Source organism: Aquila chrysaetos, chromosome 1 (genome assembly GCF_900496995.4).
Source record: "Aquila chrysaetos chrysaetos chromosome 1, bAquChr1.4, whole genome shotgun sequence".
Taxonomy (NCBI): domain Eukaryota; kingdom Metazoa; phylum Chordata; class Aves; order Accipitriformes; family Accipitridae; genus Aquila; species Aquila chrysaetos.
This window is the reverse complement of record NC_044004.1, coordinates 39,816,243-39,837,111: the sequence shown is the minus strand read 5'-3', so window position 1 is coordinate 39,837,111 and position 20,869 is coordinate 39,816,243. Positions and strand designations below refer to the sequence as shown.

The window sequence follows — 20,869 nt, the reverse complement described above, 5'->3', positions numbered from 1 at the left end:
TTACTGAAAACAGGCCTGGAATTTGAAGATGTGTTAGGCTTGGTGGAATACTGTTACAAAAATTCTTTTTTTTTTTTAAAATAAGACTTATTTTTGCATCATAGGAGTGGTATTTGAGAATTATTTTTTTTTTAAACATGGTTTTGCTTACCTCTCTTTTTTCAAACTTTAAGATTCCTTGCCTTCTCACTTTGGGTTTTTTTTTTTGTCTTCTATGTTGTTTCTAAAATGAACTACTGTCAGCAGAAACATTTGAATTTTTGAGGATTGAATATTTGGTACGTAAAGTTAGCTGCTGGCCATACAGCTGAAATAATTCAGTCTGTAGACAGAGATAACTATTTACCATTACATCTTATTTTCCTTGCTCCTTTGCTAAGTACAAGGCCAAGCTTCCATTCTTTCTTAAACAAATTGGAATGCACTGGAACCAGTATATTTCACTGTGCAGCAGTGGCAAAATGGAAGGAGCCTGGAACCAAGTATTGTTCAGAGTAAACCATAGGAATTCTTACTTTGTTTCTGAGTGAGAATGCCTTTGGAGTGTGCTGTTGTGTATGCCTTATCTACCCATTTTTCTTCTGCTTAATTCCTTCTTCCTTCTACAGAGGGAAGATGCAAGAGGGAGACACTAGCTGGAGGTGGTAGAAAAGGACTCTGTTCTTGAACACCATGGCTTCACAGCTGCTTAACAAAGATTGCACATAGGCACTCCATAAAGTTTTTCTTTTCACCCTTTTCTCAGGAAATATTACCTACAGACTCCTTATTTATTAAACTGGCATTAAGAAATTATGCCCACTCTTTTGGAATGATTAGTGGCCACTAGCCAGGCCTTTGATTCTGTGAAGAAACATACTGTTGTTCATGTTAGGAAATAAGTGCAAAGTAAATGTCTGAACTGCTTGCTTCTAAAGCCTCTTACAGTAAGGGATCAATAAGTTTGGATATGCACAATGTTTGGAAAGGATGGAACCCTGAAAGCACTAGAAAACCTAACAAATGGATATTCCTTTTTGTGTCAATAGTAAAACAATACTTTCAAAATAGATAATGTATTGCTGCTGGAGGTACCATACCCTGCGATCTCCCAGTGCTGGGGTTATAAAAGGTTATTCTGAAAAAAATTAAATATTTTAATCCCTGTATTTGGGCCAAATTCAATTTTGTATGGCTAATTCTCAAATAACTTTCATTTACAGAGTATGATTCACATCTGGTCCTATTCAAGCAATAGTAGTATTATCTTGAAGCACATGTTGTATGTGACTCCAAAAGTGCATAAGCTTTTTTTATTGTAAGAAATTTGGTACTATATCTAATCTGTGACAAGTTCTGAGATCTTTCAAGATGGTATGGTAAATTTACTCTTTCACTTCCTCTATGATGACTTACGAATACAGATCAGAAATATGATGTATCACTCTACACAGATGGATTATAACCAATAATTTATTTTTCCTTAGTTCCAAAGACAGAGAATGTTGAAGATTCTGCAGGCTTTAACACAAACTTAATGAAGTACCCCTGTAATGATTTCAGAAAACCAAGCACAGAAATAAAGATCAACAGGAAAGCTGCATTTGGAACTACAACTCTTGTCTTAACAGATCTTGGTAACAAAGCTGTTTTGAGAAATAATACCCAAATATCTGATGGACATTCTCAGTGTGTTGCTCCAAAAAGCAATTGTAAACAAATACAAAACAATGTCTACCAGACAGGTGGAAGCACAGATGAGGATTGCTCAACACATGTAACTGCTATGGCTTTGTCCTCCTGTCAGCAACCTCTCTCTTTCAAACATGTACAGAAGAAACAGAAAACTGATCATATACCCTCAGTTCACCAATATAATATAGCAATCAGGTATGTATTCTAAAATGTAAACAAGTGTCTTTATAATCCCATAAACCAACTTTATCCCTGAAGATTAATGGAATACTGTGCTGTTGGGTTCAGACACTGTTGTCTTTGGATTTCTGCCAGAGGTAACTTATTCTTGGGTAACTAAAATTACACTCAGATTTCAAAAGCACTGAATGACCTAGGCAGTCACTGGAAAAGTCCTGATTTTGGCATCTGGCCACTACTGCTGTTAACTAAACAGCTGTTTATAGTTCAGCTATTCCCATGGAATAGGATAATATAGCTCTAATAAGTCAACAAGCACAGTTCTACGTAAGGAGTTGTCTGATCTTAGCACTGTAGTTGCTATCTGCTTAAAGACATCTTGAAGTCATTGTGAAAGATGACAAAAGGAAGGTAGCTGAATGAATATATTCTAATTGAAGTTAATTGTCAACTAACAGTTTTCAACATTCTTCCATGATACAAAGCTCTGTATAGGTACCTTGATGAACCTCCCATCACTATTTTCTCTTAACTTTCCTCCTGATCCTATATGTAAATACTTAAATGCTCTAACCATCCTGAATTTTTATTTACACAGCCCTATTCAGACACATGTGTTGCCTAGTTAAGAGAAATGTGAGAAACTATTAGGGTTGTCAAGGAAAAGTTGGGCAGGAGTACACAACAGTAATGGGATGCAAGGGAGATGTCACAGTGGTAAATTATGCAGGGTGAATGTGAAATATTAATGCCATGCTACAAAGTTCTTGGTCATGTGTCTGTTCTGAAATACAGAAATTATTTCTTGCATTGTTGAAGCATCAGTTTTGAAACAGGATCTCACTGGCTCGCTAGGTTAGGCTGTATGAATATCCTTTCTCCTTGCTGTCTCAGTAGAGGACTACAGAGAACTGAGGATGTAGGCAGGATAACTGAGAATAGAGGAGTGCAAAGAAGAAATGAGACGGTATCAATCACAATAACAGGTAGTTATAGCAAGTCATCAGCTTCAATGTTTTAAAAAAGAAAAAACCACAAACCAACAAAACCCAAATACTTTGTAACAAAAACCAACAAAAACTTGGGTGTTTTTTTTTCTTTTGTTTTAATGAGGTGTTGGAAGAAAACTGCTGATGTCTGCAGGACTGCAATCTTCCAGACATAAAAGAGAACATAAAACTCCTAAGCTGATAACTTAACAAGAATGAATTAATGAATCTTTTCTTTTTTTTGCTAAGGCTTCATCACTGCTTTTCTGCTCTATAAATACATTGGAAAGATACATTTCAGAGAACTAATCTTTTTCATGTTACCATTTTTAAATAAAGCCTTGTGTACTGCATTCAGATAATCTCTGACTATCTCAATCATGAGGAAGAAAAAAAGAAACTTTATCCCATTCAGAGAACACTTTTCCACCCCCTCAGATGGATTACTTCTTGTCTGAATATGATTTGGAGCATTACTGTAACTTTTTAGTAAAGAGGGTGGGAGTCTTCTGTGAAGCACACAAATACCTTTAACCTGGAGTAATTACTTGGTATTGGTCTTTTTCCCACTGAGAGCAGAATACTCTTTTAGAATATATTGGAATTTGGGGTGGGCAGTGTAATAGTGGTGGTAATACTTATTTTGTTTTGCAGATTCATTTGAGTACTTTGAAATAATTTAAAACATGGGCTAATGCTGTGGAAACTGGTATATCTGCAAGAAAAGCACACAGGCTTGTCTATTCACTACTAGCAATCAGTCAGCTTTAAAGGCGCAATAGGGTGCATTAGAAAAGTAAGTTCTCTAGTTGTCATTGTGTGTAAAAGTACACTGAGTGAGCTATTGTAATGGTAGGAGAGAGTTCTTTGGCTGGTAATCCCTTTAACATTACACAGCAGTCATTTTGTAACCTGTCATTACAGCACATCTCAACCTAATATGACAGATGATACTTGTATGTCAAGCATGGGCCATCCTCGCTGCAGTAAACACAGCCGTCTCTGCAGCCTCAGAGTTGTGAGAAAGGATGGAGAAAACAAGGGCAGGCAGTTTTATACCTGCCCTCTACCCAGAGAATCTCGATGTGACTACTTTCAAGTATGTATATGACTTCAGGGCCTGTCTTCTAATAAGCACTTGTTCCTGCAGCCTCCTTGCCCCAGTAATCTGTAATTGTGGACAAATAAAATCCATTTAAAGTTTGGGGTAACTTTAAATATTTTTGCACACTGAATTGAAACTAAGAGCATAACAGTAGTTATAAGCTTACAGTTTTAGTTACTTCTCTTGCTCCTGAGAAGGCACCTGCTTGGCCAAATGCTCTTAATCTTCTTCTGCGTGATGTAAAACAGATGCATAGCAGAAATGTTGGTTTGAAGGCACTTGTACAAGTTGTTTAGTTCAGCCTCTTGCTTTTGAAGAAGGACTATGGCAAACTCTAGATCTAGACATCAGATGCATTTCTGTCTAGCCAAAATCTTGAAAACCTCCAAGGGTGAAGATTCTGTCATCTGCCTGGGCAACCGCTCCCACTGCTGCACTAATACCTCTAACCTGACCTTCCTAGCTGCAATTGGGGGCCATTGCTCCTTGCTATGAATGTATATGACTGAGAAGAGTTTGACTCAGTCACCTACCACTAGGTAGTTAACAGATGAACTCAAGACAGTAATGACTATAATGCGTTAATTTGAAGAAAACTGTGTTAACATCAATTAAAGCTACATCAGTTAAAGTGCATATGGTTGCAATTAATGTTAAAGAAAAATCTAAAATCAGTGACCACAAAAGAAAAAACAACTATCTTAACTACTACGAAGAGTTTCTTCTAGGGTGTCCCCTGTAGATCTGTTTCCATTGCTAATTTTAAAATAAGGAATTCATAGCCATCACACATGCTAAAACTGCGCCTAAATCCTGTTTCTTTTTGCAGTGGGCTGACCTGGATTTTCCATTTTGTAATCACGGCAAGCGATGTGTTATGAAGACTGTGTTGAAGATTGGTCTCAATAATGGGAAGAACTTTTTTGTGTGCCCTCTTGGAAAAGAAAAACAGTGTGGCTTTTTCCAATGGGCAGAAAATGGGCCAGGTATGCAGGTTATTCCTTGAGGTCAATGTTCTAGTTATCTGCTCCTCAGGATGTCTTAAGGGCATACAACTTTGCTAGTCATTTCTGGTTTGGTTTTGTTTTGTCTTTTTCCCTGTTCACTGGTTAATTAGTAAAATAGCTTCAACAATGTAAACAACTGCAGATTTGGAAAGAGTAATTTTACATAGTCCTATAAAAATTAAAACACTGCTTGCATGTTGCATAGTATTTTGAAATAAACATCTAGCTTGCAATGTATTGTAACATACTGTTACATTTCTAATAAAAAAATTGAACCGTTTTCTTTTTTTATGTAAATACCACTGAATTTTGACAGCACTGCCTACTTTCAAGCATATGTGATTTGTAGAATGGATAACTTAATCTAAATTAGTATTTTAAATTGATAGACTTTTTCATAAATGTAAACCTGTACTTGATAAAAGTTAATAAAAACTGAATATACTTTTTTAATACCACTTCATGCTTTATTTCCTCAGAGCTTAAAATGAAACAGCAACAGACTGTACATTTTGAATGTTACCATAGTTGAATGCGTGACCTTGCTAGTTTTGGAAAACAAAGACAAAAACTGCCCTAAAACTAATAACATGAGTCTGCAGTTTTCTTAATTATATATTTTAAATCCAGATCTTAACATTTTACTCTAGTTGCTACTGAACTTTTTTTCCCCAATTAATGTGAGTTGTATAATAAACCCATACTTCTTAGGTGGTTAAAACTCAGTTTACACTTCCTAGACTTACCACTATTTGATGAAGAAAGGGGAAAAGTAAATAGAATATGGTAAATTATCAAATGTGAAGTAAAGCAGAAACAAAATTCTTCAAATCTTCATAAATTATTGAATCACAATCAGTTTTTAAAGGAAAGTAATGGGAAGTAGCATTGCTTCCCACCAAAAATGTGAGACATGAAACAGGTTTAAAAGCTTCTTGTAAATGGTCCTTCAGTCTATGTAAATGCTTCAGAATTAATTGTGTCATTTCTGATAGCTAACTGCTTTTTTGCCTTTTTGTTGTTGTTGAGGGGGAAGAACTACTTTATTTTCCTGAGAAAGTTGTGGAACTTCAGTCCAATTTAAATCTTCCATGCCACAGTGCAAGCCAAACCGTTTAATTCTTGTCTGAACCAACACACGTTCAGAGGCTTTATTATTTCTTCCTTTCAATAGCCTTTGATACCTTTCAAATCTTTTAAAACTTACCTTATATGAAGGAAATCTTTTCTAATCAGATTGTAGAAACTATAATCCTTCTGTTGCTCAATGGACACTTTCCAAATAACACATATCTTTTATGAAGCCTATTATTTAAAGTGAGGTACAGAACTCCAGCTGAGAAAAAAACAAGCTATTTCACATGGTGAAGACTGACTTTCCATTGCCATCTTTTTATATTATGCTTGTTACAATATGTCACTGCTAGCTTATGCTTATACATCTAAATCTTTAAATTTGCTATGTAACCAGTTCCTCACTTCTTATATTTGTACAATTGATTACTGTGATAAAGCACCTGCTTATTTTTAAATCGTACATGTGTTTGGATGTTCTACACAGGGATAACTCTGTAGCAGTTCAGCTAAACAGAAAAAATAAAAAAGAAATACAACTGGTTTTGATCACTTGCCTTCAACAAATGTTAAGGTATCACTGAAGCTGAAAGTTAAGTGACTTTTTCAAACTTTGACACTTCAAAGATAACAGTTGGGCTGTTACGTCTTTTTTTATCTTAACAGCCAGACAAGAAGTATCTGTTTACATGTAACACATACAAGTTTTTAAAGGATTAACTGGTTTTATTAGCTACTGCACTCAGTTTCCTTTTTCTGTTCTTATATTTCTAGAACATGTTGTAAAAAAAGTGCATAAGCAATATACAGATTTTGCCTGGATACTGGAACAGTGATGTTGCATCTGACGATGCACAATCTGAATTCTTTATTGAAATGAGTAGTATGTCCAGCTTAAAGACTAAACTAAGGAAAAGTGTTTAAAATAAAGTATTTTGTCCTGATCATTGGTTCCTCTATTTAACAAGTAATTTCTTGCAAAGTTTGAATAATTTAAAAGCATGAGAAATAACCTACATTAAAAATCTTACTATTAAAATAGTAGAATTTTCATCTTGAATAAAAGTTGTATTTTATTTTTTAAAAGTGACTTTCTGTATTACCTCATTTCTGCTACTTTCAGCCTAACTACAAATGTTAGCGTGCAATGACTTGCATTTATCATCCCAAACATAATGTAATAGGCTAGCCAGTTGATGTAACCAGAGCTGGCTGGAGGTAAGTGGCCTGAACAGCTGTACTTCACTATCTACCAGTGAGATTGCAAATTAGAGATTTTGTAAAGTCTCTGATTGTGCATGAAGTTGCAATAAAACAGGTTAAGAATTCTAAGCATCTAAGTCTCTCTCAAGATGTTTCAGAACGGTTGTATTGCTGATTGATGATATCACTATTTTGGACAAACAGTTGTTTCAGGAAATGGATATTTAGCTCAAATTCAGGCAAGAGATGTCATCTAGCAGGTAAAATGTAAAATGTTTTAAAGGAATTCTGAAATGTATAAAAATAAATTTAAGAATTTTAAACAGGAAATAAGGCAGGAGCCACAGGGAAGGTATGGCTATTAAAGAAGTGCAACAGGAAAGTTTTGTTTAGGGAATAAATGTTTATGGAGAAATGTTTATTTCATAAACAAAACTTTAAATTTAGAAATTAGATTACCACCTAACACTCAACTTAAACAACTCTGGGACTAGTACTCTTCCCTAAACCTCATGAAAGTAGGGGAACTTAACTGTTCTTTTACATTGCTAAGGCTATTACACTATACATTAAATAACAAGATTATAAGTTATTTCATTTTAATCTCATGTCTCCCCTATAAATACCACCCATTTAAGCTATAAACTTCAAAAGTTTGTGGAGTGTGTTCCCTTGGGCATCTATTTTGAAGGGGTGGTATATATTTATATCAGCCTAAACTTGCTTATGATATATCCTGGCTTTTTAGTATCACAAAGTGAGGAAAGGCCAAAATGGAAATAAAGGGCAAGGATAGCCTGAGCTCATGACAGTGAACTACCACATGGAGGAATCTGGCATGTTTGCACTCCAGTGATGTAAGAGACTAAGCAGGAGGCAGTGAATTCTAATTCACCAGCTGCCTCTGCATAACTTTCTGCTTTTGCAAATGGTGGGGTTTTTAATTTTTTTTACTTTTTTCCTCCTCTTCTTGGGGAGGACAGCACTATGTAGCTTGTTTAACAAGCTGTGGTTATAAAAGGTTTCAATAAAAAAAAAGCTGGCAAGAAAACTGACCTTGGAATAGATCCCCCTCTCAACCTTTCAAAAAGAATCTGCAACCAAGAGTGTAAAATGGTAGATAGTTCTTGGACAGGATCTCTTGTGTTTGCTCAAGATAAAAAGTCCTGATTTTCAGCTTTTGTCCTAATAGTTTACAAATGTGTTTATTTTTTCACATTGATTCACCTATTCCAGTGCAAGTGACAGAACACGCTTATTTCACATTCATATCTGTCTTACACATTTTAATGGCTTGCATTGCATACAATCAACTGCAAAGGCTAAAAAGAATAACAAAGCCTTAGTTAAAAGAGGGAACTGCCTGTCCCAAACATTTTCTGTCGTTTATATTCCTCATGAAAGCCAATGTAAATAGCTTTTAAAAAAATGCAGCCCTTTTTAAAGGCCTTAGGGTTCTGACATAGAGTTGCTACTTTAACCTGTACCCATACACAGCTGAGAAATGGGATGTATTGCCAGTGTCTATAAGAGGCTGTTAGGACTGACAGGCTCACATAAGCTGCTTTGACTAGATGCATTCTGAATGAGGTGGTGAGGGTAGTTCTGTAATAAAAAGGAGTCTTCCTGTAAAGCTGACTTCTAAGTGCTCCCTCTTACGATTTTTAGAGAGCTTTTTTAGACATTAACATTACAAAGCAATAGCATGACTCATGACAGAAACCTGTCTTTAACCTTATGCAGAAAACACGTTTTCTGGTTTTATATACCACAAAGCTAACCTCATAAAGCTCTCTGAACTCAGCTGAGATGCTATGTAAAACCATTTTTAGAGGATCAAATCAAGGTCACACAAGTTGTGAAGTAAAAATTTTAAACCTAGAAAAAGCTAATGCCATACCCAATTTCTGCTTTATGGTAGCACTTTAGTTACTATTACAGCTTAAGTAAGTATAGGCAGAGTGTATCTTTCACTTTGAAAGTAACATTTCTTTTCCAATTTGTGACATCCAGGTTAGAATCAACAAATTTTATGCCCGGTTTCATGCCTTTATACCCTTATTTAAAGTACTTTTATAACCAGCTATTTGTTAGACAGACATGTATTTTTCTTAATCTATACATGCACAACTACCATTTGATGGCAACGTGAATTCAGCAAACAGATCAAGAGCTGAAGCAATAGTCTTATATTAGTAATTCACTGAGGGAGAAATAGATTTACACTGAAAATATGCACTCAAATTTTGAGACATGACTATGTCACAGCTGTGACTACAGACCTTTACAATTATACATATGCAACTATTTCTGCATCCACCTTCCTGTCTAAAACAGTGCTAGTTCTCACTTGTTTTTCTGAATGGAAAACATAAGTAAGGGTGCTTTAGCTTGATGGTGGAAGGGTACTTTCAAAGAAGTGGAAAATGCCATCCTTTCCTTAATATCTGTAAGAATGTTCATCATTAGTGGTGTCGTGGTTTAACCCCAGCCAGCAACTAAGCACCACACAGCCGCTCACTCACTCCCCCCCCCACCCAGTGGGATGGGGGAGAAAATCGGGAAAAAAAGAAGTAAAACTCGTGGGTTGAGATAAGAACAGTTTAATAGAACAGAAAAGAAGAAACTAATAATGATAATACTAATAAAATGACAACAGCAATAATGAAAGGATTGGAATGTACAAATGATGCGCAGTGCAATTGCTCACCACCCGCCGACTGACACCCAGTTAGTCCCCGAGCAGCAATTCCCCACCTCCACTCCCCAGTTCCTATACTAGATGGGACATCCCATGGTATGGAATACCCTGTTGGCCAGTTTGGGTCAGCTGCCCTGGCTGTGTCCTGTGCCAACTTCTTGTGCCCCTCCAGCTTTCTCGCTGGTTGGGCATGAGAAGCTGAAAAATCCTTGACTTTAGTCTAAACACTACTGAGCAACAACTGAAAACATCAGTGTGTTATCAACACTCTTCTCATACTGAACTCAAAACATAGCACTGTACCAGCTACTAGGAAGACAGTTAACTCTATCCCAGCTGAAACTAGGACAAGTGGCTAAGTATCTTTCACATGGAATCAAGAGGTGTTGCAAACTCTTTCATGGACTTCACAGCAACTGTAGGCCCTCTTTCTCTGAAAAAAATCTCTAGAAGATTTAAAACTCTTCTCAGCATCTTTCTTGTACCTTTCTGCACTGTGCAATTTAACTTGCTATCAGCTACACTTGTACTGACTTTTGCTGATGACAGCCAGTCAGTTTAAGTTGTAACTTAATATGTTGTATGTCCATCTTTTTATTCCTCTAATGCCTGAAAGGTTGTTTATTATGTCCAATTTTTACTTGAATATTCAAAACGTACAATCAAAATCAATTTAGAGAAGTGTGGAAAAGTGCTATACTTTTAGTGCAACAACAAAATAAAATCCAATCTAAGGAGAGAACCCAATGATAAAACTATTTTCCAGATAAAAACTTATTAAAAATGCAACAAGCACACTTACAGCTGAGTAGAATTAAGAGTGGACACAGTTTTGTCTAAACATAGTCAGTGCTTCAGTTATTTAACTTAACTCAATTGCCATTCCTATACAGAGTGCAGGTCCCTGCAGAGTTTGTATGGTTTATGATTTTTATTATAAAATCAACTGCAAACAACATGACTGCCTTCTAGCTGTTACTCATGTGGTATGATCATACTGTGAAAAGATCCTAACGCTAGTCTTTTTTTAATACTAAGGTTTCAGGTGAGACCTTAACAGAGAGTTCGCAGAGTAATGACAGACCTCTCAGAAGGCACTGACGAGCAGCAGAGCCCGATTTAAAGATGGAATGGAACTGTGTAGTTAGGAACACTGAAGGAAAAAGTGAAGCAAGAGTTCCTCTGTTTTGGCAGAAGGCGGCCCATTCAACTGGTTTGGCAACAGATGGAGCTGAAACCTAAGTCCTTCCTTCAGAAATCATATGTGTATGTGGTCTTTCACACCAACCTGTATTATCTCCACCTGTATTTTAGATGAACTAAACAAATTAACTGCAATCCAAATGCTCTGTGCTCAGATTAAACAGGCCTTAATCTCAGATTATGAGTAAACCCAACTGCATGTTTCACTAGATTAAAAACTGGCCTATGCATAAATTTTGCTGACAGGTCTGTGCTCCAGGCTGATTCCAGCCAGCTCCAAAAATGCAGTGCTTGAAGAGGGCCTTAGCACAGCAGCTTGAGCATCACATCTTTGGATAAGAACTTGCCTGTATTCCACTAGTTTGTAGTTTATGCAGAGCAAATGCAGATTTTTGAAGAAATCTGCATATACATCCTGCACTAGGCAACAACTTGAATAGGAGTTGCCCTTAAATTTTGATCATAGGATCCAGGAAGACAGATGGGGTAGAAGTTTATTGTTTCCTATAAATGAAAAACTTATTTCTATATATTGCATTTTTTGACAGAATCATATTCCTCAGAGGGATCTATTCACATATCTTTAAATCTAGAAAGGATTACAGTAATCATTTAGCCTACCCTTTTGCAGAAAACAGGCAGATTATGCTCCTTTAATCAGTTTAAGTGTATTAATGTCCACTCATCTTCCTCCAGATGCACTTAATCTAGAAATTCTTTGCAGCTATTTCCTTCAAACATAACTTCTCCTTCTCGTTCTGGCCCAGGAAATACTTCATCATAATGACAGTGACAGTAATGATTTGACCTGCAAAAACCCCTCATAATTTGTTAGAGGCCAGGACACTGTAGTATGGAAAAGGAAAAAAAAAAAAAACACTTGAAACAGGGAAAACTGGGAAATGTATTTTAAACTTTATCCAGAAAACACAATGCCGCATCACGCAGGGATAGCCAGCTTTGTACCCCCAACCGAGTTAAGTAGCATTTGCAAGGTGTTTTCACTCCAGCTAGTTGACTCTGTTGAAAAGCAGAATATTGGCCTAGACTAATATTATTTCAAACCTAAGGCAATGCCCATTAATAACAACTAGAAAAAAACCAATGTATAATCTCTCATAAAAAGAATTCAGACTACATTTCTCAGGGTATAAATAATTATATGCCACCAAAACCCTAAGGTTTTAATCAAAAAGAAACAAATTAAAACTCAAGCACTTATTTAATAAATTAATATGTTCTAGAACTTCAGGATGATCTTAAACATACAAATGAAAGTTTTGAAATGTCTTTAGAAAAAACACTCAAATTACAATATATGGAATGCACAAGAAAGCTTAAAATCCATTCGTACAAAGAAGAACATAGAAAAATAATGCACTTACCATTATTGGTTTTTTTACCTCACCATACAGATAGAATATATAGTTTATCCTTTGCTTTCTCTGATAGCTCATGTTATTTGCACTGTATTTGCCATTTCTCAGCTCCTTTCCAAAGTTCAGTCATTACCTAATATTGTAATACCGTACATCTTCACCTAGAAACATGTGCAATGTCTCATGTTACATTTCAGTTCACCTTCACTAGAAAAATAGAATGTGTTTATTTTTAATCAGTCTAAAAAAGTCTAATAGGACAAGGCTTTACAAGTACAAAAGAACTGCCTTTATATAAAAGCAGCCTTTCAGCAAATACTTTTCTTAAAAACATGAACTGACTCCAAGTGGACCAGAACAGAAATATTTACTGTTACAACAGCACAACTTCTCCAAGTTGTGTTTTAATAAAATTGAATTCTCTAATTAAAAAAAAAAGTAACATTTTTTTTCTTTTTCATAAATTACTCGGGATGACTATAAGTAGGTTAATCCAGTATCAGATGCTAAGAGTAGCAGCAACAAAATACAGGAAGTTCACAATAAGGACAGAAGGTTTCAGAAAGTTACCTTAGAAACTTTTATATCTTTGTCAGAGATATGCAACCACTGAAAAGGAATTAGAAGTCAAAAAAGGTACATAATCACACCAGAAAAAGGTTTTCCTTTTTCAGTGGAAATGTATTAAGCCTGTAGTCCTGACTTTGGCTACTAAAGGTTCTTGGATTCCCACAGAGACCAGTAGTGACACAGATCAGGTGATCAAAAGCAAGGTGTAACTGTTCAAAGTATCACTCTATAGCCTGACTCTGCTTGTTTGTACATCACAATGCAGAATGAAACATAAGCATAAAAGAAACTCTATACTCTTGCCATAAAACTATTCAGGTACACAGATACTACAGTAACTACAGAAGTTTCAGCTACTTATATTTTGCCAATTATAACTTGCTTTGATAAACTAGAACAGGAATTATGTAGTTATGGGTTAAAATAGGAGGAAAGCAGTGATGGGACAAAACAGAAGGTGAAATTCAGGCAGGGGGAAATTAAACCCTGAAACTGTAGCGTGCACAAGAAATAAAAAAAATAAAAAAAAAAGTGGTTTGGTTACTAACCTAAAACTTTATTTAGCAAATCCCAGCTCACTATGTGATGCTAGTTTGAATGTAATAAATTAGGTACTGCAGTACTGAACACAGCCCCGGTAACAATAATCAGCTGCAATTCAAACAACTTTTTTTTCCCCTCACTGCTCTACACAATCTAGGTTTGGGTGTTACCTAGTATACATTAATTTCAAATTCAGTTTAAAGCCTCTGATTCATTGCACAAGACAGATTAACTTTTATTTATTGTTATATCAATACATGAAGCACATGAAAAAATTTAAGCACTTGAACTTTGTTACTTAAATCTCCAGAAGCCAGATAAAGCCTATCTTTAAGTGTATCTATCTGTTGTAAAGTCTCTTCAAAACAACAGAGTATGCAGGACTGACTGCTTTGATGGTAATAAATACTGGAAAAGGCCATTCCTGAGATAGCACTATTAATCAAGCCACACTCAGGTATTTTGTCAAAACCACTAGTCATTGTGTTAATTGCAAGGTTTCACGTGACAAATCAGCTAGCAGGCTCTGCTGATGGAGATGAATCTTTTAATGATAGCTTAGGTGATTATATTCAAGCTATGTTTACAGATTGCTTAGGCTGCTTGCTTGAAGAAATTACTGATGAAAAACTTGTGACTGACGTTGAGATTGTTTCCTAGGAACAAGAATGACACTGGGCAGAAAACAAAATCTGCAGCTCTCAGCTTCTACTCCTGTGGCAGTACTGCAGGCTCAGACGCCAAACGGCAGCAGGTCTGCAAGTCTGCTCACGATGAGCGAGTCACAAACCACTCACACCGGCTGTTCAGTGCTAAAAGGGCACACCTGTATCAACTTTGAAAATGAAAGGTACACCCAACTAACTCCCACTGTATTTAAAATCAAGCTATTTAGAATTTTTATCTTGCTTTATCCCGCTTTATTGAAAGCAGGTAAGTTCAGGAATACTGTTCATATCCACTGAAAATATTGTTTCCTAGATGTTGCAAATAGTAGAAAGCTTTTGCATTGGAAGTAGACAGTAAGGTCAACAGGAATGACCTGCAAGTGCCCTTTATGTCCACTCACACTTAGTTTTTGCCATAATGATAAATGTATTGTAATAATGATAATTTATTCTATGATAATTTCTTCACGGGCCTGCCAACTGCCCCTAATTCTCTACTCTGGCACATGAACAATTAAAGGATTTTTTTTAATATTAGTTTCTTTTTGAACTGGTAAGAGATAAAACTACACTTTTTCTAGAACATTCGGAAGACTTCCCAAATAAGGGTTGAGCTTAAGGCAGTCAAGATTCAGGAAAATATTTATTCAGATTGCAGAAGAAAAAGTAATTCCCACTTATTCCCTGCAATAAGAATTAACGAATGTAGCTCTTACAGTTATAAAGTACCATGAAACATATACATCTTGTGTGCTTGGCTACATGATTAATATACTGACATCTGTTAAATTGTTCTCCCATGGATAGGATGCTAACATTGCCAGAACTTCATTAAAAACACTGAAATTTGTCACCAGTGTAAAAAGAAGAGATTTGTATTGTTCTCCACACATTTGGGATAGCAGGCCTGAAACTGTGCTGGCATAAAGGGAAAGGTTCTGCCTAGTGCAGCAATCTCATGTATTTGGTTTGAGAATAAAATCTACTCAATTGGATGTCATAGGCATGAGACAAGAATGCCTATCTTGTAACTCTTTGGTGCTTCTGCATGAGATAGGTACGTTGTTAGTCATTCACTATTAAGTCATGTGCCTTTATAACCTCCTTGGGAACAGACACTTATTACTATGGAAATTTAATAGATGGGCGCTTAAGAAACCTCACTGATAGAAGATTCTTGATGTCAGAAATCTACATTCATTCTTTACTCACCAGAAAGTTGCCCTTAATGTCTTGTTGTTAGTGAACTGCTCAGGAACTTAGCCATTTTCTGAGCTCTGCTGGTATTCAAGGAATGCTTACCAGATCCTTGGTACCGTGTACTACCTAACCAATACCAGCAGAGGAACAGATATATGTCAGGATGTGTATCCTCATGGAATCTTACTTCCATCTTCCTAGAGAAGCAGATCTTCGTGTGCTATCTTCCTCACCATCTCACATTTCTTACTGAAACTGTTTCACCTTGTAGAAATTAATTGCTACTTTTTACAGGAGAATAAGGAGGAAAAGATTTTTCAGCCTCAGCGTTCTAGGATAATCAGGCAGATTACTATTTGAACATAGATTATCACATTTCACATATAATAGCAGTGTCATTAGAACAAGCAAGTGCAACAATCCACAGGCAAACAAACTCACTCCAGCGATCTGCTGAGCAGCATTCAGTGTGCCAGCATCCTTGTTGGATCAGGCACTGGGGTTAGAAGAATAAGAGAATGACCAGAGCTTGAGGGCCTATTAGCTTCCTAGCATTAGAAGTTACTGGTTTTATGCATCTCCACTAACAGAAACATGTACAGGAGATTTGGGATGCCTACAAATTTAGAAAGCAGCACCTGAGACAAAGTACTGAGGTCCCCCTAAAGCTTAAAACATTGGACTCCCAAGTCCCTCTTGGATCTTTTCCCTTTCTAAGGATGGAACACTCTAATCTTTGCATACTGGGTCTAAAGGCTTCAGTAGTTCTGTATTGCTCAGTGATTTTGTTATTCACTGTGAGAAATGCTTTAGAGGCACTTATACAAGATGGTCTATTATATGACCAGATTGCCTCAACTTCTAGTATGCATTTGAAGTTCTTCCCAAATGGTAAGTCTGGAAAAATCACAGCTACAAAGTAGACATAATAGTTAAGTAGGACACTGATTGGCATACTATGAATAGCTAAGACTGACCAAAGGTACATAAATGACAATTATAAACGACAGTTGGAATATTTATCTGGCATTAGCACTTACATTTGTCATACTGAAGCACTACATTATTGTTATACAAGTACAACTTTATGCAAGATCAAACTTCTATTCTCAAATCTGAAAGAGACTTGATTTTTCAAATTAAGTTACAGGGTTATAGCTCTATTCTTGAATGTGATTGGAGATGTTATCTTAGCTCCGCTGAGCATACTGGCACTTGTCTCTTGCCTAAACCTCTTTGTGATTCAGTAACCAGACATCCCCGTGACAGAAACCCCTGAGAGCCCAATACAGTACTCTGTCCAAAACACAGTGGTGTAAACACAAAGCACATCTCACAGCAACTTTCAATTAAATAGCCAGTCAAGGAGACTGAATTAATGGTGCTCATGTTTTCGTAAGACATTGTAGTAACAGCAGTTTCCCTGAAGTATGAGATCTAAGTTGTAAAGCCTCCTCAGTCAGAAGAAATTCAAATTCACATTTTAACAAAGAGAAGGCCATCAGAAAAAGGTTGTATGGAGACTGTGCTTTCCCATCTTTAGGGTGTGAAACCTATGGTAAATAATTAAATATTTACATGGCAGAAGAGAGAATACGGGGAACACAACGATAGCCTGTTGATGAGAATGCTCCCTGAAGTAGTGAGAGTCCTGGATTCAAATCCTGATTTCTCATGGCTCTTACTGAATTTTACTGGGGAAAAATAGTAGGATGGGCATCTAGCTTGAAGGTTGAATCCTGAAACCTGCAGAAAGACAGGCACCTTAGTTCAGTCTGCAGTAAAATTTTGAAGAGTCTGCTTTTGCCAATCTAAGTATGTGCCACCACCAGCTGGATAATTTCCTGTGCTCCTCAGTGCCCTACTGTGTATTCCTACAGCCTACCTTGTGTTGGTATTACCAGCTGGGTGGCTGTATGGTAAAACAGAACAGCAAAAAAGGATTAGTTTTCAGCCAGACCAGCAAGCTGATCCATTTTGTGGAGCTGCACAGTCACCAAAACCCAACTGCATAACTGAAGAGAGAATGCATACTGGAGGATGCAGGTAGTACCACCCCTTTCGAGGCAAGAAAATCTTTATCCAGAACACTCCAGAGATGGACAAAGCTTAAAATGTAACACTGCCTTCAGCACTTCACTAATTGTTCTCTGTTCAGTATAGTTGCTTTTTGTGGATTTTATTACCACCACTGTAACTACGAGCCTAGGAGCTCAATTCACAGGAATGAGGATGGTATTATATACGTACCTGAAGGCTTTGATGCACATTCCCCCAGCAAACAGCTGCAGTCAAATTGCCCTGGAGCTGTTTGCTACTGCTCTTTGATCAGAAGTTAAGAACACCACAGCAGGGCCAGTGGAATGGGGTGCAGGCATCTCCTATTCTCAGTGCAAAGTGCAGATGGAGGTCAGAGAGGTTAAACTGCTGGATCCGGCATGAAGCTGTTCAGATGAATGCATACACTCTAGTCTGCCAGTCCTGGTACAGGAACAGTAACGTCCAGCAAAGACATACAGCAGGCAGGGACAAGTAGCCCTGCAGAAATCAGTTAAAGGCCATTAACATCCTTAAGCCCATGCAAAGGCAAAGCGAAGTTACCCCTTAAAGGCCCATTTTGTGGGGCTAGCACTTTCAGTAAGCAGTAACAAAAATTGTCCTAACTCTTGCTGAGAAGTGAGATCACAGGAGTTTTCACGTTGACAGATTCCTAAGAATGGGTACAGACTGAATTTAAATAGTTACAGTTCCTTAACACTGCAGCTACTCCAATGTAATTTATTTTCTACTTTACAACACACAAATTAGTCTTCGGTAACAACCAAATTAGCAAAACACACTTGACTGCATATGAATTCGACTTGTTTATAATACTTTTTACATTCACCCTTTTAATCTATAATGCTTTACTTCATCTATTACTGTAAATCCTTCAGAAAAAACTCTTCCATAGATAAAGAATTGATTACACAACAGAAGTAGGAAACTGTCAGTTCTATGTTGCTCCTTAATGCTCAGGAAAAGTGCTGCAGATAAAAATACTAATTTATGGGAAGTTTCAGTTCCTTTATACTTCTCTATGTATTAGCCTGCCAACCCAACCTTCATCCTCACAGATGATCTATGATAATTTGCCTTGGAATTTTTCTCATAACAATGAATATCCAGGAGTAGTATTAAGCTAGCAGCACAACCATTTTTATTTTCAAATAGCCTGTCACATTGTATTTAATAAATAACCACATATACCATCAAGCATCTACTTATGAACAATAAAGCATTCATGACCTAGCTAAGTATAATCCTAAATCTGTAGTACTGCAAGACTGGAATCTACTCTGATACTGCTTCTCAGTTTGAGTAACTCCTCCCTCAATACTCAAAAACGCAATTTCCGCAGCCAGCATTTAAATCACTAACTCGCTATTAGTTAATTCATGACAATACAGTATTATCTATTATTTTTCATATTTACAAACACACACACACAAAAAATTAAGTCCCCCCTTCTTCCCCCCGCCAAGTAGATCAGTAGGCTTCTCAAACATCAAGAAAAATGACTGCTTGAGATTGACCCCCCAAACTTAACTGTATCACTGATGTTTCTTCACACACACACAGACTACACATAATGGAACTGAAATCCTACACATTCTGTTTTCAAAACTCCCTGACTTTTATGCCTTCTTTAAGAAGTCTTAACATCCAGAACTTGGATCCTCCCCACCAAATACTATTTGGCAAAATAATAATACAAGACAGTCTACATCATGCACAAAGCAAACTTCAGGAAGAAAATTAACCAACAGTTGAACCGGGATGGATATAGTCAGAATGTGTCAAGGAAGCTGTTATGACGACACAGGTCTGAGATAGCAACAAGAAAGCAAATTAACATGGAGAAAACATTTATCAAACAACAAACTACACAACTGAAGAAAGTATAAAGTATCATTAATGGTAGGAGATGAGGAAAAAACCCCACCAGTATGCTTCTGATTTCAAAGGTGGAAGGTAGGAAAAGGAGCATGCCTATACATGGAAGAAGTCTTTAGATAGACCAGAGTGCTTTAAAAATCACTGTAGTTTGTAGTGAGTATAAGCAATATATCTATTTGGTTTGGAGATGATTTTGTGAAATGGGTTCAGCAGTATTTGATACTAGCCCTTAGCAAAAGTCATCCTGAAATCTACTTTAAGCCTCAGATGAAATTACTTTTGCATGGGGCAGGAGTGAGTGGCAGGAAGGGGTACAGTAGAACTTGGGTGACAAGTGAAAACAACTTGCCTAAAAACCTTGTTTAACCTGCACAGCTGAAGAGAATCTAATTTGTCAAGGTCCTGTGCAACAACAGAGAACCTACACAGCAATTTGGTAAAGGCTATGAGTAAAATGAATGTGGTAACATAGCCTGTGGAAATTAACATGAAGCAAACATTTTTCAGACTTTCAAACAATAAAACATCCAGATCCTAAAACTCCATGTAGAGAGAAATTTAGTTTGTATTTCCCATTTCAGTTTTGCAATTACAAGCTGATCTAATATTATGGTTGCTTAATGTAACATTATGAAACACCACTGTAACATGTAAATGTCTATATGTAAATATGTAATTTTGTTTCTTTTACAAGAAATTAATCAGTGGGAAAAAAATTTACAAAAATCTGTCATAGAATCATAGAATGGTTCAGGTTGGAAGGGACCTTAAAGATCATCTAGTTGCAACCCACCTGCCATGGGCAGGGACACCTTCCACTAGACCACGTTGCTCAAAGTCCCATCCAGCCTGGCCTCAAACACTTCCAGGGAATGCTGTCAGCATGTGACAAAAAGCTCATCCGTAACTGAGACCATATACATTTGTGAATTCAAGTTACTAAACCTTCAACAGAGAGGTATCTTAAACATTTTGATCTTCTAACAACGAAAACAAAAAATTAAAGTGTCAGAGTATCACAGTGCATTTTTCCTGTTCAGTTACTCTGGCATTCTACGAAGACTAAATACAGTCTGCAAATGCAGTCAGAAGATCAGACTTAATGTAGACACTCCTTCACAAAAAGCCTTTCTCCTGCTGGGAGGGTTAGGTTCTGTAACAATCTCTGTATGCTTGTCTTGGAAAAGTAACAAGTTCAGGTTCTTCCCATCTGTACATCGGAATATTCAAATAAACCAAGGCCACTGGATTTCTTACTAAACTGAATTTCTTATTCCCTAGGATCTTTAAATGACAAATGGTAAGAAAGCAGAAATATAGAATGCAACCCAACTTCAAAACTACATTCAAGTGGCAGAGCTCACCGCTTTTTATATTTTACACAACACCAGCAATCAAAATAATAATTTAGCAACAAACAGAATTAGAGCCGAA

The 20,869-nt window shown here is 36.7% G+C and overlaps 1 protein-coding gene across 8 annotated transcripts in view; it reads left to right on the top strand.

Annotated features, from left to right (window-relative positions):
- Positions 1 to 11,242, top strand: part of NEIL3 (nei like DNA glycosylase 3) — a 32,219-nt gene extending 20,977 nt beyond the window's left edge. For 4 of the 8 annotated variants that reach the window (XM_030016957.2, XM_030016948.2, XM_030016931.2 and 1 more), the window contains 3 exons: positions 1,467 to 1,869; positions 3,768 to 3,942; positions 4,778 to 7,006. In XM_030016957.2, coding sequence (XP_029872817.1) covers positions 1,467 to 1,869; positions 3,768 to 3,942; positions 4,778 to 4,954 — 755 coding nt within the window. In that variant the 3' untranslated portion in view covers positions 4,955 to 7,006. Of the gene's footprint in view, positions 1 to 1,466; positions 1,870 to 3,497; positions 3,943 to 4,777; positions 7,008 to 10,971 lie in introns of those variants that run through there. The other 4 variants (XM_041123094.1, XM_030016941.2, XM_030016974.2 and 1 more) reach the window with 4 other exon arrangements.
- The last annotated feature ends 9,627 nt before the right edge of the window (positions 11,243 to 20,869 follow it).